The sequence below is a fragment of the Camellia sinensis genome, chromosome 8 (genome assembly GCF_055761805.1).
Source record: "Camellia sinensis isolate YWXY chromosome 8, ASM5576180v1, whole genome shotgun sequence".
Lineage (NCBI taxonomy): Eukaryota > Viridiplantae > Streptophyta > Magnoliopsida > Ericales > Theaceae > Camellia > Camellia sinensis.
In genome coordinates, this window is record NC_138968.1 from 179,128,034 (window position 1) to 179,146,074 (window position 18,041).

Consider the following 18,041-nt stretch of genomic DNA (forward strand, 5'->3'; position numbering starts at 1 on the left):
GTATGAAGAGAAAAGAAAAAAGAGTCTATCCTATCTACTCATAACTAGGCGCGAAATGAGAAAAAGGAAATATTATATATAGGGGTCTTTACTGACATGAAAACGCACCAACGACACACTAGAGAAGAGTTGAGGTTGCAGACGCAAACAGAGCGTCTCCGAATTGGTCCGCTTCTCTGAAACCACAGCCCTAGGTTTCACTCTCCGACCTCTTTCATGGAGTCTTGGCCGCCGATCGCCAGTTACAAGTGACTCTCTGTCCTCTCTCTCTCTATGTATGTCTTTGTCATATTTATATCTATATCTATATATATGTGTGTATATGCGATTTTGATCGGGAATCGGTGCAGGGAAAGGGTGTTCGTTGGGACTAGTTCATCGTATATGGACCCCAACGTCGTTGAAATCTCTCAGCCGGTGTTTTTTAGTTCGACATCCCAATCGGTTGATCAAAATGGGGTAAATAAGAGTTTATGTTTAATGTTTGATATACGTACGTTTGATTGATTGCATGGAGTGAGTTTATTTTTAATTTTTTTCTTATTCTTTAATGGTGTTGAGAATGTGATTAATCTGATTACATTTGAGCCGTTACTGATGAGTAGAATTGGGTTTGAATTTTTTCCATTTTAGTTGTAGCTAAGGTTCTTGTATTGGTTAGATCTTGATCTTCCTGTGGATTTGTTGTTTGTGTATCTGATAGAATCAAATTTGGACCAAATTTGGTTCAATGCCCGGAATTAGTCTTTACAGTAACAGATAATTGTGTCTCGTTTGATGCTTGTTGTTCCGTCATTGACATTTGGTAGATTGTTATTATTGGTGTGTGATTTATTTGGAATGTTTGGGTTTTGAAGGTAGTTTTTTTCTTTTTTTCTTTTCATTCTTTTAAAAAATATAATGACCTTTAGGCTGTGTTTGGTTAATGTTAATGAATTGGGGATTTGGGGAGAGATTTGAAAATGGAAAAGGAAATGGAAAAGATAAGTGAAATGTGAATGAAATAAAACTATATTTCATTTGCATTTCACACACCTTTTCCCGCTCTCTTCTAAATCCCTACCAAAATCTATGTTTCAAGCACAAATTCCTATCCAAATCTATGATTCAAGTACAACATTAGTAGGATGTGGTGTTTGATGAGGCACTTTATTTTGGGAAATGAAATGGTAAAATCCAGTTGATAGGGAATGACGTGGTCATGTAGGGTTGACCAAGACATTTGACACACCAAAGATGCATCATACGTAAATTCTGTAGGGCCGTGATGCAGCCCCCAACAGGGCAGAGGCAGTTTTTAATTTTTCATTAATTCAGGTGGAAAAATTTATACTACGAAAGGTGATTTCATAAATGCCCTATTTTGTTGGAAAGAGCCATATTAATTACATTTTGATTTTGATTTTGATTTTTTTTTTTGGTTTTGCAAAGTGCATTACATAGATATGCAGTTATACACACACAAGACGAAAGTATGAATGCATGTCTTTATGTATTGGTAATATCATTTGGGATTTAGGGATATATCTATTATCTGCTTGTAATTTCAATTATGGCCACAAACGTAAGGAATCATGTAATATAAAAAAGACTTAAAAAAAAATCAAGGTTATTGCTGTTATTCAACCAAAGAGAAAAAAAGTAACTAGTAATCACAACTTCCGAGGAACACTCCCAAATTTATTGGATAACTAAGAACTCAATTATGAGAATCAAGTAACTCAAATTTTAGTATTATATTCATTGCAACTGTCTTTTTCAATGATTTAGCTAAAAGCTCTATGAAGCAACTGACCTGTGCTCATCAATGGAAAAAGTTTTAGTATATCTTAAAGTAGAATGTGACTAGTTGCCATAGTTAGGGTGCTAATATGAAAACAAGGAGGGATCAGTGTAAGCAAGAGACTCATTGCCTTAATTTTACAAACCAAAATAGAAAACAAATTAATTTTGCAAATTGAAAACCAAAGCTGGCAGGTAAACATCACGTCCAACTTGGTGAACATCAACCTTAATTAACCTTAGTTTTGGGTGTCTCGATATCACATTCTCTTTCTTTTCTTTCACATGGCATTGAGTCACAAAAGGAAGATGTATACCAACTCAAAGACGCTCATATATATACAAAAAGTTCTCCAAATTCTGCTGGCCACCCCCTCTCTCCACCCCTAGCCCTAAGGCTCAACTTACCTACCAATTGCATTCCCATGATATGACCTTCAACGATTAATCATGGGCATAGTGGGTAGTTGGAAAAACTCTAGATTGTCAAACTGAGGGGTTAAGCCACTTGTCCCGTAGCATGGCACACTAATCCTTGGCTGAGTTGGCCCCATGGTTCAACTCCCCAATGTAAAGGGGACCTCCTTCATGCATGCAAGACAACAAAAAAAGCCATCACCCTCTCTGGCGAAGTTTAGAAGTTCTTTCTCCACTGCAATCCTCTCTCCTACCAGGGTTGTCCGAGCTCTCACCTCCTCTACCACCGGTGGTTCCTTGCCATATCAATGCTTACCATTTTTCCCTGGGGTCACTGCCCACATCAACTTTTCATCTGGATTTGTGTCGTTGTTTACACGTGCCTGAGTTAATGCCTGTTTGTGTTTTGAAAGTTTGTTTCTCTTACCAATAGTAATTGATGAGGAAACTGATTTTTTGTAGGTTATTCTCCATGAAGTAATTGATATTGACGTGGATGAGGATTCTGGAGATGTGATGCTCCTCGATGAGAACATTGACACACATAACAACGGGAAGGTAATTAAAATGTTATTGGCAGTTCCTTTGGATAATAAAGTTTTCTGTATACAATTAAATGCCCTAAACTCCTCGCTAATCATTGGTTGCTCTCTGAGCTGTAGTTGTTTGTTGTTTTTATTTTTTTAACTGTTCTTTGTTTTTTAGTTATTATACAGTAAATGTGCTTAGTAATACCTTTTCCCTCTTTTTTTAGGAAGCTTTGGTCATTTTTCCGTATGGTCATGGTAATTCAGAAATGCCTGAATTAGTAGATGGAGTTCAGTTTTCTAAGGGGTGCCCTGTCCCAGGACTGCATGATTCTTTTGATCTAGAACGTTTCAATAATGATTTTTCTTATATTGATGACTCCTATATGGATATGTATCATGAATTTCTGCAAGCCCATTTTGATGCCGCAAATGTTCCTCCCGCAGTTGAGGCTTTTATTCCTTCGTTTTCTGATCCTGCTCAGAATAAAAAGAATCCAGCTACTGTAATTAGTTCAAACCAATCAAGTTTTTCAAACCAATTTGAGGCCCCTGAGACAGACTCGTCTCATCCTTGGGGGTTGCAACTCGTGCAAAATGGAGAAAATTCAACTTTCATGAACATTTCAAGTTTGCAAACCCACATGGACACTCTGAGTTCAACCTTGCAAACCCACATGGATGCTCTGAGTTCAACCTTGCAAGCCCACATGGATGCTCTGAGTCACTCTTACAAGTTTGATCTGTCTTCGTCTTGGCCCTTTCCAGAATCTTCTCAGAATATGAAGTCGGCTGCTTCAACTAGTTCAATTGATTTGAACTTACAAGCAGAAAACGGTGCTACATATCATCCAACTGAATTTAAATTTAGCAGCATACCAGAATTTTCCCATATTGAAAAGAAGCCTGCTGTTTCTGGTAGTACAACTAATTATACCTCAGATAACCATCCGTGGACTATGAAGCTCTCTTCTGGAATGGACCCATCTTCTAAAAATTTTTATTTTCACAACTGCCATGAGAAGCCAGTTGGTATTGGTAGTCAAACTGATTCAGGGTTTCCAGCAATGGACACAATGAATCTTCCTTCTGGAGTAGATGCATCTATGTCTGGGTGGCAGGGTTCTCCTGTATTTATCAACAATCCATCTTTTGCCAGTGATGGTTTCTATATTTCATCTGATGGTGTACATCTCTTTTCTGAGAAAGAGTCATACACCCCCTGGGTCCAGGAGCATGCTGACAGTCAAAAGAGTGCAACTGCTGCTGGAAGTTCAACTGACATATTTGGATCAACATCTACGATAAAAAAGCCTGGGAATGAAAATGATATTCTGACGAAGTTTCAACTTTTTAAGCAATTTGATGTTGTTCAAGATCATTCGGACCATCACTTTTCTAGCACAGGTTATTCAGTGATGCAGGTATGTACATTCTAAAAGATGCATCCCTTCATTTCTTTTCTTGATCTATGCTAATGTGAGTGCCCCAGTTGGTGTGAGCACTTGAAGTTCCGCCACGCTTTTTTGGTTTTCCCAAATTGCCCACACAATTGTTCACTAGCATTTGTTCTTCTCCTATGAAATTGGGGTAAGCATGTTATACCTACTCCTAAAATAATTGACTAAACAAGGCCCACATCTCATAAATGGTTACCACCATCTTCTATTTCTGCACACGAATCACGTGTGCCGCAACTTCTAGTTTGTGTAAATAATGCCAAAGGCTAGTCATCCATCCCTCTAGTCTGACCCCTTTGGCACCCTTGATTAAGAGGGACCACATTGGGTGATTTCCTTTCCTTACATTGTTGTTTACCTTATTTTGACAGCGATCTTGGGCAAAGAAAATACAGGAGGAGTGGAAGATCCTGGAGAAAGATTTGCCAGGCAAGTTTATGATTGGTATTTGCAGTAATCAATTGCTTCACCTGGTTTTGGGGCCATTCTTTATGATTGAACCCTTATTGTTGTGTTTTGGGAGTCAAATATATAAGAAATTAGAGTTGCATATGGCCTGGGTTTTACTATTACTGATGCCACCCCCCTGCCTCACTTTTTACGCTGCTGTCTATTGTTGCTATTCATATGATTTTAACTTTTCAGTGGTGATTATAGATTCAAACATCTCTCACTTTCTGTTTGTTTTTCTATCACTTGAACAGATAAAATATTTGTCCGGGTTTATGAGTCAAGAATGGACCTTTTGAGGGCTGTAATTGTAGGAGCTGAGGGGACTCCCTACCATGATGGTCTCTTCTTCTTTGATGTTTTATTTCCTAGTGGTTATCCAAATGTCCCACCGGTAAGTAAGCTTTGTAGATTGTGCATGTCTTAGAGTTGCATACTTTCTTGTAGATTTCAGTCCTAACAACTAGGGAACTACTTGTGTCAGCATGTGCACTACCATTCTGGTGGTCTTCGAATCAATCCAAATTTGTATAACTGTGGAAAAGTATGCCTGAGCCTTCTTAACACCTGGAGTGGTCACCAAAGTGAAAAGTGGATCCCTGGTGTTTCAACCATGCTACAAGTTCTGGTTTCTATACAGGCGCTAATTTTGAATGAAAAGCCTTACTTCAATGAGCCTGGTTATGAAATAATGGGTGGGTCAGTAAATGGAGAGGAGAACTCCCAGCGATACAATGAAAATACATTTATCCTGTCTCTGAGAACAATGGTGTACACCATGAGGAGGCCACCAAAGGTAAGACTCCTGCTGTGCCTTTTTATTGCAAGTAGTTTGAGCCATTTGCGTTCAACGATTGGTTAAATTAGAATTTCATCCCCCACATACAATGTTGTAACCATGCTTGAAATATTTGTTTCTGAAGATTGCTAGAGAAAATGGTTTTTATCATTAAATGAAACCTTTGTCTATCATTAGAATAAACGCATGTTGTATCTAGTATAATTATTAACAGTTTGCCAACACCTACAATGTGAGAACTTTTGAGAGAATAAGTTTATAGAAAGAAAGTTCATCTGAACAGATGCCATCTCAAGAACTCACTGGGAAATAAAAATGAATATCAAGAACTATGAATTTGGATTACCTTTTGTTATGCAAAACCAGAAAGTAAATCCTAAGTGGCTGATTCTCCATTTAGAGAAATGCTAGACACCCACTATTCACCCACAATGACATGGCAAGGGAGTTGGGCATTATATGTTTGCTTTTATTTGAGTTGATTGATACACTTGCTGTTGGTTATATAATTGCTGGAATAACAGTAAACTGCATGATTCAACTACACAAATGTGCATATGTGTAGATAGGTTTAGGCATAGCGTATGGATTTTTCATTCAAACTGTTTTTGGCTGCAGGATTTCGAGGATTTTGTCATTGGACATTTCTACAAGCGTGCTCAAGATATTTTGGTGGCATGTAGTGCGTATATGGATGGCGCTCAAGTGGGGTGTCTTGTTAAAGGAGGGGTTCAGGATGTCGATGCAGGGGACAGGAGCTGCTCACAATATTTCAAGGTTGCTCTGGCTGGCTATATAACTGTGCTTGTGCAAGCTTTTTCACAAATTGGGGCAAAGGACTGTGAGAAGTTCCTTTCCCTTGTCGAGAAGGGAAGCAGTCTAGTATCATCACCCGTGCCCCCCATGGCTTTAAATCTTTTTAATGCAATGAATATGCAATTTTGAGACATCTCACCTTTTGCATTCTGCATGTTGAACATTAATGTGAAATAGTTTTGAGTTTTGATCTGGCAGTTTAGACTTGAATTAAGGAATTTGAAATGTTTGTTTTTGTATTGGGGTAATGTATATAGGTGTTGATATCAATGGTGGTTTATAGTTTTTTATTTTATTTTATTTTTATTTTAAAAACTCTGTTAAGTTAGTTTGTTGGTAAGATGTTATAGAGCTCTTACTCTACAATATTGCTTATCGTTTAGATTTGCTTATACAAATGCTTAATTTGGTAATTCATATAACAACTATTGCCGGTTATGCTAGCACATTTTTAGTGTATGATTTTGATGTGATTAGGTGTGTTCGTTAAATGTTAGGGTCATAATTTTAGTTGTGTCAATACTTAGGGGCTGACACGCTTAAGTTTTTTTTCTTTTTTATTTTTCAGTTTTTTTCCTATAAAATATATTAAAGTGGGTCTTATTTTTTCTGAACACATTCACTAAGCTAACAAAGCTTAATTCTCAAAGTTGAGTTTATTATTATTATTATTATTACAAATTGGCATATACTAATACACAATTTTAACATCTCTATTGGAAATTTCATTAGTTGTACAATTATTCATATTTTTGATGAGGGTCACATTAATGTAACAGTATGAAAATCTTTTGGTATCATAAATGTTACTTCTAATTTTGGGATTGTGAGTTCTATAAGAACATAGAAAAGCAACATTTGGGTAGGGATTTAGAAAAAGAAACGAAAAAAGTAGGTGAAATGCGAATAAAATATAATTATATCTAGAATATTTTTTTGCTTTTCATTTTCAAATTTCTATCCACATTCATGCTCTAAAGAGCCTAAATGCTTAAGAATTGTTTCAAGTTTACTCTCATTTTTGTTCTTTGTTATTGTTTCTTCTTTTAAAATCACAACGGAAAAAGCAAAGGGCAAACCTGTAGCCTTTTGTTTGTCCTTCTTCTATTTGTCTATAGTTTAATCTACATATATTCTAAGAATTAGAATCGTAGTACTTTGTTTTAAGTTGACAAATACAAAATTAAATAACAAATGTCACTATAAACAGTGTTCACTTCACTCTAGTAAAAAATAATGAGAAAAATCTAATTCGGTTGACAATTTTCTCTTCTTTATTTTCTTCGCCGTTTCATTTACGTTTTGGAAGGAAGTTTCTGATATCTTCTTTGGCATTTACGTCACAAAAATCGATCATATGTATATATACACATACATATGAACTGTATTTGCTTATGATCATCATAGATTCATAAGTTCAAGACTTGACACACTGATACTCTTGTGTCTTGTTCATCAAGAAAGTCAATGGTTGTGGCAATGAAGAAAGCATGGCTTATGATCTATCTCTTGATCACCATTTTATCTGCAACCTCAGTCTGTTCTTCAATCTCTGTCTCGTACTCTGATCACTGCTCTTCACTTGTCCCTGTATCAACCCCAACTGTTCCACCTGACACTTCCATATTCCCTCTCTTCCGAATCCTAAACGGTCACTACACCGGCGGTGAAAGAATTATTGGCAACTTCTCATCCCAATTCTCTGTCAACTCCCCAAAACAAGTCTCATTCCACCCAAGCCAAAACATCTTCAAAACCAACACAACTGGTGTTTACAAGATTCGAGCCTACTTGATCTTCAGTCGCTCGAGTGCATACTATTATCTTCCTCCCAATTCAACCCATGGCCAGCCTTACTATCATCGGTCAAGTCCATTGAAGTTTTCATTAGATGGGTTCTGGTCACGGAGCTCTAGAAAGCTATGTATGGTTGGCTCGGCTTCTTGGAACTCTGAGAAAGGTAATCCTCTCAATCTTGACGCGGTTCTTAAGCTTAATTATGCAATGAATTCGACTATTGTTACTAGTTTGGTTACCGGGATATTGGAGAGCTTGAGCTCTCCAACCAGTCTGAATTACTTCGAACCAATTTCAATCTTGGCATTTGTTCCTTCTAGTAACTACGTTTACACATTGGTTTCCGAGGAAGTTGATAAGGGGTGTCTTGGTGGGATTGATTTTCCACAGAACCAATCGATTGGTATCCAATCAGGACATTTCTGTTCAATGCTATGGCGACCAATCAATGACTTCATGTTGGAATATCCCAATGAGTGCGTTTCATGGAAAAATTGTACTCCTCTTGGCCCTGGTATTGAGTATCTGCCTCGCCTGATGTCCCTGAGCACGATGCAGTGTTCTGAGAAAGAACGCAAGGTGCGATTCTCCATAGGATTTGGGAACAATAGCTATATTGGGTATTCCCAACCTTTTGATCCCACGATAACGTTTGTTGGAGAAGGATCGTGGGATGGGAACAAGAACCAGCTTTGTATGGTTGCTTGCCGGATCTTGAATTCTACCAATTCTTTGGCAAATGCTCGCGTTGGTGATTGTTCGCTCAGGTTGAGCTTGAGGCACGCTGCTTTCTGGACAATCAGAGACAGAACAATCATTAATGGTCAAATTTGGACTAACAAGACTGCCAATGAGTCAGGGTACTTCAACAGGATCAAATTTGGAAGCTATGAGAATAGGATGATTGGGGGTGTTTCAAGATCTATGGGTTTGAGATATGAGTACACTGAAACTGACAGAGTAAGAAAGTCATGCTTGGTAAAGAAGCAGCCTGCGAAGAAGAGGACGTGGGAGAGGTACCCAAAGGGGAATTCTTACGATTTGAGGTTTGACATGTCGGTTAAAGATTCCATGCGGAAACTTGCTTGGGGTTATGCAGTCCCCATCTTTGTTGGTGATCAGCGTTATGATCAATCTCTCTCATATTCAAGGTATGACAAATCTGAAGTCGAGGCAAACAAAAGTTTTATCGGCGCATTGAATATCAGCTACATTATCAGCATTGCAAGGTTACCTTCTTCCACACATGGGATTCCTTCAAGTAATTTATCTTTCATTCCCAAACGTGGAGTTGGTATTTCTGCTGAAGGAATCTATGATGATGAAACAGGGCAGCTTTGTATGGTGGGCTGTAGAAATGTTGGTCCAAACGATTCTAAGGACTGTGAGCTGCTTTTGAAATTCCAATTCCCACCTGTAAATGCAAAGAGAGGAGGGACTATCAAGGGAAGCATCGAAAGCACACGAAAAAAAACTGACCCTCTTTTCTTCAAGCATTTAAGCATGTCTTCAATTGCTTTCTACACTGGGGAAGCTAAGAAATCTGTGTGGCGAATGGACTTGGAGATCACCATGGTTTTGATCTCCAACACACTGGCATGTGTGTTTGTGGGATTACAACTCTTTCATGTGAAAAAAAACCCTGATGTGCTTCCTCTCACATCCCTTGTCATGTTTATGATCCTCACTTTGGGGCACATGATCCCTCTTGTGCTCAACTATGAAGCTATGTTCTTTGGAATTCGCAATCGCCAGAACGTGTTTCTTGGCAACGGTGGGTGGGTCGAAGTGAACGAGGTGATTGTGAGAGTGGTTACAATGGTGGCTTTCTTGCTTCAATTCCGGCTTCTCCAACTGGTGTGGACAGCACGTTTGGGTGACGAAAACCATAAGAGCCTGTGGATTGCTGAAAAAAAGACTCTGTTTGTGTCTCTACCATTATACATTATTGGGTTATTAATTGCTTGGCTCATGAATTTGGGGAAGAACAATCACAGCAATGCAATAATTTCTTCTTCTCTTCACCAACGGCACTCTCTTTGGGGGGCTTTGAGATCATATGGTGGTTTAGTCCTTGATGGGTTTCTTTTCCCTCAAATTCTCCTCAACACAATCAGATTTTCAAAGGAAAGTCCTCTTTCTCATTCCTTCTACATTGGAACCACCTTTGTTCGATTGCTGCCACACGCGTACGATCTTTACAGGGCTCAAAACTATGCTCGGCGCCATTTAGATGGTTCATACTTCTACGCGAATCCTAGCGCAGATTTCTATTCCACTTCTTGGGATGTCATAATTCCTTGCGGGGGAGTGTTGTTCGCAGCCATCATTTTCTTGCAGCAGCGATTTGGAGGCCGATGTATTCTTCCCAGGAGATTTAGAGAGGCAGAGGGATATGAAAAGGTGCCTATAGTGACCAGTGAGCAGTAGTGAGTCAAGTGCTAAAATGGAAATAAAGCTTGTAAGATTTTCTGTTGCTTTACAAGTTGTTCTAAGTTGTATTTTGTGTCTTCTTGAACAAGAAAAAACTGCATAGTCTTTCCACTTGCAGTAAGCTTTAGTCTGTGTGTGTGTGTTCGTAGGTGCCACTGGTCTGTCTTACGTTTGTGGGTTTTGGTCTGCACAATGGAGATATGATAATTCTCATCTTTCTTGTTTTCATCTCTTTTCCATCATATAAACTAGTGAAACCGGTGCTATGCACGGGGTACGAAAAAATTAATAAAATATATTTATATAAAATAATATAAATAGTTAGATTTATGAGAAAAAAAAAATTGAAACTTACAATTTAAGTTTTATAATTGGGTTTATAAATATAATCCTGAGATTTGATTAAAATATGAATCACCCTTGTGATTCTGGAAATTACATTTCACTATTTGAAATTTCTAATTTCATAACAAATCATTTATTTTATTAATAAATCACCAAGTCAATTAACAGTTTTTAATGATGTTAGAAATATGTTTCAATTAATAATTTAAGTAATTTTATTATTGTATAGGAGAGCAATTATAAATTTCATTTTTTAAGTTAATTCTGTTAAATTCAAAATTTTGATAAGGTGGTATTTGTAATTTTTCAAATCACAAGGGCAATCTACACTTTAAGCAAATCTCAGGGGGTGTATTTTTAATTACCCTTTATAATTTTATCACAATTTAAGTATCAATTTTTAATTTGTCACAACTTCAATAATATAACTTTCAACTACCTTGTAAAAGTTGTAAATTTGGGCGAGTTGAATCCAAGCAACTCAAGTTAGGCTCGTAAATTTTTCAAGATTGTGCGGCATAATTTTTAATTCGATCAGAACCTATGTAAAATTCAAAAATTCGAATAAATTTGAATAGATTTGGATAGAGACACCAAATACCTGAAAAATTGAAACAAAATTGTATATAAATATATAAAATTATTTACTAATTTATTTTTTTAATAATAAATAAGATTAATTAAAAATTTAATATTAATGAACAAAAGCGAATACACTTTTATTAAAAAAATTATATTTTATAATGACATAAAATAATTAAAATATGATTTTTCAAGAATTATTTTAAATTTAAAAATTACAATAAAATATTTAAATATAATAAAATTAAATTTCTACAAAATAAAAGTATATGTATAAAAAAAAGGTAAGAAGAAAATTTAGAATGGTATTCTCATTTGATTTGAAGGTAATTATAGATGACAAATAAATTCTCACCGATAACCCTCATTTTTTTTAAATAAAAAAAGATATTTCACAAACCCCTACTTTTATTAAAAAAATAACATTTATTTATAGGGGCATGTACCAATAAATCCCAAATTAATAACTTATATACTGTTTAGTCCCAAATGTTTTCTTATGAACTGAACAGTCCCATTGTAAGGGAATTGTCCATTGAGGGCATATACATTGTAGGCGTGTGTAGTATAACTGCTGGGCAACGTTGGTAATTTATTAATGTGAAATTACAGAAAAGGGCCATCCATCATCGAAAATCAGGGCCATGATCAAACATTAGGGCCATGATGAACATCATCAACATTCGTTCCATCATCAACATCAGCGACATCCACCACCACCGTATCCACCCTCACGACGACTACCGCCACCGGGGAACCCGCCGCCTCCGCCATCGCCGCTTCCGCCGGACTGGGCCTCGTCGACGGTGATGTTGCGCCCGTCAAGATCCTGACCGTTCGGAACAGATCCGCGGAACAAATCTGATCTCTGCGACGTGTGGATCAAACGGACCTTCGATCGATTACTTCATTGAACTGAGAGAAAGTCGTGGTTCGCATTCGAGATCGGATCGCAGTTGAACCCCTATTTGTCTCTTCGAATGGGCCCCCTCGTTCGTCACTAGCGCTATGGTACATCGTGAACATCATCAACATGTTGCTCTGGTTCTCTCTCTGCGATCGGATTCTGTTGGCGGAGTGGCCAGGTCAACAACGCCGGATTCAACCGTCCTCCGCCTCTCGTGTTCTTCGAATGGGGCCCCTCGTTCGTCACCGGCTCTAGGGTACATCGTGAACATCATCAAACCACGAAGGCGGAAAGGTCACCAATTCTCAGATCTCATATCTCAAATAAATCCCAAATTTCAGATGATGAACTACAACATTGGTCACCAATTCTTGCTTCGGAAATGAGGCATTTTTGCGAATCACAGAATGATCCCAAAAAATTGAGCAACAAATCAAAAGTATTGATGATGTCGATGATGTTCAACAAATCAAAAAAATGATGTAGTTGATGATGTTCAATGTTGTAGTTGATGTAGTTCAACATCATCATACATCATCAACAAATCAAAAAAATGGGGCATTTCAGATGATGTCGATGATGTTCAATGTTGGTGATGTATGATGATGTTTGATGATATTTGATGATGTTGATGATGTGTGATGATGTTGATGACGTAGTTGACGATGTTTTATGATGTTGATGATGTTTTGATGATGTTGGTGTAGTTAATGTTACTAATGTAGTTAATATTTGGATGATGTAGTTGATGTTGAAAGGGTAAATAGGTAAAGTCTCACCAAAACAAATCAAAAGGAAATATTCCTTATTAGCTAAATAGGACCAAATGGTTTATAAGAAAAAACACAGGACTAAATGGAGTAACATTCTCTCAAGTGGGATTTACCGGTAATTTTTCCTTATTTATATTTGTTTTAGCAAAACTCATTTTTTAGCAATTTGAGCCAAAAGTTTTTCATTTTTTTATTTTAGTTTGTTTAATTGACCATTGAGATTAAAATAAAAAAAATTGACAAAATCCACCATATTTCACAAGTGCTAAAAAAAGTCTAGATGAATAATAAAAAAAATGTTTGAGATCTACAAAAAAAAATGTCCACAATTGTATCCATAATGATGTAGTATCATATGTGTCAACTCTTGATTTGCTATACACTCAATGACATGGGGCCAACTCCCTTATCACATCATTGTGGGTGAAAGTGTAGGTATGTAGCATTGTTAGAACAATAAATTATCACATGTAACTCCCATTTTCTTCTTTTATTATATAAAAAAAATAGGTTTACCAACTATCACTTTTAATAGAAAAAAATATTTATTTCTATTTGATTTTAGCAAAAGTCAATTCTTAACTATTTAAGCAATACATATATATATAATTATATTTTAATTTGTTTTATTGACGATTGAGATAAAAAAAAATTAATAGAATCCATTATTTTTGGTAATTGTTAAAAAAAGTCATTTATTTTCTTAATGTTTTTGTATTTTATTAAAAAAAATATTTCTATGAAAAAAATTTATTGTTTAAGTCTTTGTAGTTTAGAAGGACATAATTTTTTTAATATAAACTTATGATAATTTTTTTATATAAACTTTGAATAGTGTAATTTACTCAAACCAGAAATGACAATTTACTTATAATACTTTTTGTAATTTACTTTTTGTCATTTCTGGTTTGAGTAATAGTGAAATGAGATCAATATTTTTGTCATTTCTGGAATAGTGATTAATAATATATTTTACTATAATATGTTTATATTATTAATATTTAAAAAATATTTCTATGAAAAATATTTTACTTTTTGCTATTTCTGGTTTGAGTAAATATGTGTCATTTTTTTAAATATTGACTTAAAAACCAGAAATGACAAAAAGTAAAATATAAACTTTGAATAGTGATTAATAATTTAAATATGTGTATTTAATAACATATTATATTTTGACCAGTAATATTATGACACATGTGAATATTGATCTCATTTCAATTGTAGTAAAATAATTAAAAAAATAATTTTATTTTATAATTTAATAAAAGATGCATAAATTAAGGAATAAATATTGATCTCATTCTACTAACATAATTTAAGGAAGAATCTAAATTTAAAATTTTATTTTATGAATATAAAATTAATTTATAAATCAATCATATTGTGGCACATATTAACAAAAATTAAACAAAAAAAGAATTGCAACTTTAAACTTTAATAGGATGAGGTTTTAAAACTCCCATAATATTTATTCTTAAAAGCATTCTTTTGTAAAATATATAAATAATCTCAATGTCATTCTTATTGCTCATAAATACAAAAAATATGAGCTAATTATGATAATTTTAAATTTATATCTAAAACTTATAGAATCATTGGATAGATCATTATAATTTTAAATTTATACTGTGCCAATTTTAAATTTAAATAATAGATTGCTTTTCATATTTAGTAACTTTCAAATTTAAATTTTGAAATGGATTAGTATACTTTTCATTTTTTTTAGATTTGATATACTTTTCATTTGAAATTCATAAATCAAGGGATATTAATTTTTATTTATTTATTTTTGCTTGAATAAGAGCTAGCCAATAGAAGATTTTTTTAATTTTTAAAAATCTAAAAAATAATGAAATTTAGATTGACAACTTGAAACTCCCACAAGACTTGTGGGTTAGAACCCCCTTTTCCTTATAAAATAGATAGATAGATATACAGATTAGGTAGATAGATTTAATAAGAATTTATATTTGTTTTAGATGTTTTTTTAATATACAAATTATTTTTTTAGATTTTTTATAAAAATAATTTAACAATCCCATCACTAACCATCGTGTATGGGAGAAGTTGAAAAGGGTGTAAGTATGTGAGAAGTCAAAAAGGTTGGTGAGTTGGGAGAAGTTAATAAATGCTGAGGTATTTTTTTTTTAAATCAAAAAATTAGAAAATTAAGATTGAGATATTGAAACTCCCACAAAGCTTGTCGGCTAAAAATCCTCTTTTCCTTATATAATACTAGCCTATCACCCGTGCTATGCACGAGATAATTATAGATATTTATATTTGTTTTAGATTTTTTTAATATATAAATTATGTTTTTTTTAAGATTTTTTATAAAAATAATTTAACAATCTTATTACTAACCATAGTGTATGGGAAAAGTTAAAAAGGGTACTGCAATAACTATGCACAGGTTGTATCTATAATTATTTGTATGGGAGGATTTTAAATGCTGATCAGGGGATTTTGAGCAAACATGTGGATTGAAAAAAGTTAATAAACACTAATCAGGGAATTTTGACAAAATCAATAAATGTTGAGGCTTTTTTTTTTAAATAAAAAATTAAAAAAATTCAGATTGAGATATTGGAGCTCCCACAGAGCTTGAGGGTTAGAAACCCCTAAAACCATTCATAAAAGACTTTGGAGAATTTAATAAATGTTGAGCTAAAACCAAAAATTTAATTAAGTGAAACTACAATTTAATGGGCCAGGACATATATATATATATATTATATGTGGAATACACGCAGACATCATAATTCACTTATAATATGGCAGAATTTTTTATTGGGCCATGGGGACTCAATTAATAAGTTTGGTGTGCATAGTCTTTAATTAAAGCATTTAATAGTAGATGAGTTCACATTAGCCTACAGGCTTTGTTTCAATCATAGAGAATGAAAACTACAATTTAATGGGCCAAGACATACACACATATATATTTTTCATGTGGAATACACGATGGTAGAATTTTTCATTGGGCCATGGGGAACTCAATTAATAAGTTTGGTGTGCATAGGCTTTAATTAAAGCATTCTACTATATTCAATAGTAGAGGAGTTCACATTAGCCTATAGGCTTTCTTCCAATCATAGAGTAGAGCATTAAAAAGGAAGTCAAAAAGACTTTGGAGAATTTAATAAATATTGAGTTTTTTTTTTAAGGAAAAAAATAAAAAATTTAGAAAATTCAGATTAGGATATTGAAGCTCCCATAGGCCTTGGAGGGTTAAAAACCCCCTTTTGCTTAATATATAGTATTGATACATACACTACTAGAAATCAACTTTTTAGGAACAAATTTATTCCGTCCCTAAAAGTGTAATATTTGTTGGGAAAAAAATAGTAGATAAAATATTCCGTCCCTAAAAGTGTAATGAACAATTGACTATTAAATTAATCTCTCAATAAAATAGTAGATAAAATATTATGTGATGGCACACACATTAGTTTGCACATGATCAATTTATTTTTCCCCAGAGAAATAAGATTTTGAAACGTATGATTGAATTATCAAAATTTGAAAATTGATACATTTTATGAATTAAAAAGACTAACAGTTATGAGGTTTGAAAAAAAAAAAAAATTTTAATGGCATAACTACTCGTGTAATTACTATTGGGATATTTTTTAAAAAATCTAAAAAGTGAGACATCAACACTAACTTTAGCCTTTGTATAAATATATGCAAAGAGGAATTGGTAGAGTTAATGGGGGCAACATTTGTCTTCTTGATTAACACATTTATAAATTCCCACTGCCAAACTAGGAAACAAGTTTTTGAAGCAAACCAATTTAAATTCCTAATCTACTCAACAGTGTTTATTTGACAAAAAAAAAAAAAACTACCCCCCCAATTGATAGACAAAGCCGACCCTCTTTCTTGAAGTCTACCTGATGTCATTGGTGTAATCCTGACAACAACACAACAAGGTACCACAAGTTTTAGTTTGTCATCCTTCCTGTGGAAAGATAGACATCTGTCACACAAACAGGATCAATGACTCAGTATAGTCATTTAAACTTCAGCTGAGAAAATTATGGCAAATAAGATAATACATGCTATTATAAGATAATTTTTGTTTTCACCAAACTAAACAGATTTTGAAAACTGCTCAACCAAACAGAGCCGTTGAATTATTATGATTAAGACTAAAAGACAAATCAGGAATTCAATATTACTTTCAAAATGAAGTAATTTTGAATCAAACACTCACAAATATAAATTTTGTGACAAATGCAAAACGAATCAAACACTCACAAATATAAATTTTGCATTTGTCTCTCTCTCCACAATTACGGCTATTTCATATCCACAATTACCAAATCTAACACTCACAAATATGAATTTAAAACGAATCATATTATGATAATACATCATCAACACAAACACTGCACCAATAAATCGATTAATCACACTAGATGCTGAAATCAAAAACCAAATCAATGAGATTGAAATCGATTAATCGATCGACCCTGGATGCTGAAATCACAGTGGAGAGAGATGCTATGTTATCCCTTAATTGTTGAAATCAATGAGATCAGAAGAACACTACGATCAGTTTGTGCTCACAGCCATTAGGGATTCGATCGCGAGAGAGAGGGATTGAAATCAAAAAACCACCGAGAACAAGGAAATTAGGGCTTCGATAGAGAGAGAGAGAGAGAGTGAGAGAGAGAGAGAGAGATTGGTGTGGAGAAGGAAATGAAGTCCCGGCTATTGAAATTGAAAGAATGAAAATAAAATAAAATAATGTATGAGTTGAGTTTATTGGGGACGAATCAAAATTGTAGACAAAAAGTCATTAACTCTTTTGCAACCAAATAATTTTGTCTTAAGAATATAATAATATGATTATTTTATTTTATTTTTAAATTCTTTCATTTTATCTCTAAAATATAATTTTTACAGGCAAATTATTTTTGTCTCTAAAAATTTGTCTTTAAAACC

General features: G+C 34.2%; 2 protein-coding genes across 4 annotated transcripts; both read left to right on the forward strand.

Annotated features, from left to right (window-relative positions):
• LOC114316527 (putative ubiquitin-conjugating enzyme E2 24) lies at positions 1-6,521 on the forward strand. 3 transcript variants are annotated; one of them, XM_028263182.2, is made up of 8 exons: positions 1-248; positions 351-459; positions 2,662-2,757; positions 2,954-4,150; positions 4,558-4,615; positions 4,891-5,030; positions 5,121-5,432; positions 6,054-6,521. In XM_028263182.2, the coding sequence occupies exons 1-8, from the start codon at positions 217-219 to the stop codon at positions 6,378-6,380; spliced, it is 2,271 nt and encodes a 756-aa protein (XP_028118983.1). In that variant the 5' UTR covers positions 1-216; the 3' UTR covers positions 6,381-6,521. The 3 variants fall into 3 exon arrangements, with proteins under 3 accessions (XP_028118983.1, XP_028118984.1, XP_028118985.1); XM_028263183.2 differs by having other exon boundaries at positions 22-275; XM_028263184.2 differs by lacking the exon at positions 351-459 and having other exon boundaries at positions 105-248.
• A 1,197-nt stretch (positions 6,522-7,718) lies between these two features.
• Positions 7,719-10,709, forward strand: LOC114316526 (uncharacterized). The gene has a single exon (XM_028263181.2). The coding sequence runs from the start codon at positions 7,719-7,721 to the stop codon at positions 10,476-10,478; it is 2,760 nt and encodes a 919-aa protein (XP_028118982.2). The 3' UTR covers positions 10,479-10,709.
• The last annotated feature ends 7,332 nt before the right edge of the window (positions 10,710-18,041 follow it).

What these genes read in the sequence shown, in the direction of transcription:
- LOC114316527 (XM_028263182.2), top strand. Translation starts at nt 217, where the DNA reads ATGGAGTCTTGGCCGCCGATCGCCAGTTACAA. An exon ending in AATCGGTTGATCAAAATGGG is followed by an intron (nt 460 to 2,661) that starts GTAAATAAGAGT and finishes GATTTTTTGTAG; the next exon opens with GTTATTCTCCATGAAGTAAT. An exon ending in ACACACATAACAACGGGAAG is followed by an intron (nt 2,758 to 2,953) that starts GTAATTAAAATG and finishes CTCTTTTTTTAG; the next exon opens with GAAGCTTTGGTCATTTTTCC.
- LOC114316526 (XM_028263181.2), top strand. Translation starts at nt 7,719, where the DNA reads ATGGTTGTGGCAATGAAGAAAGCATGGCTTATGATCTATCTCTTGATC.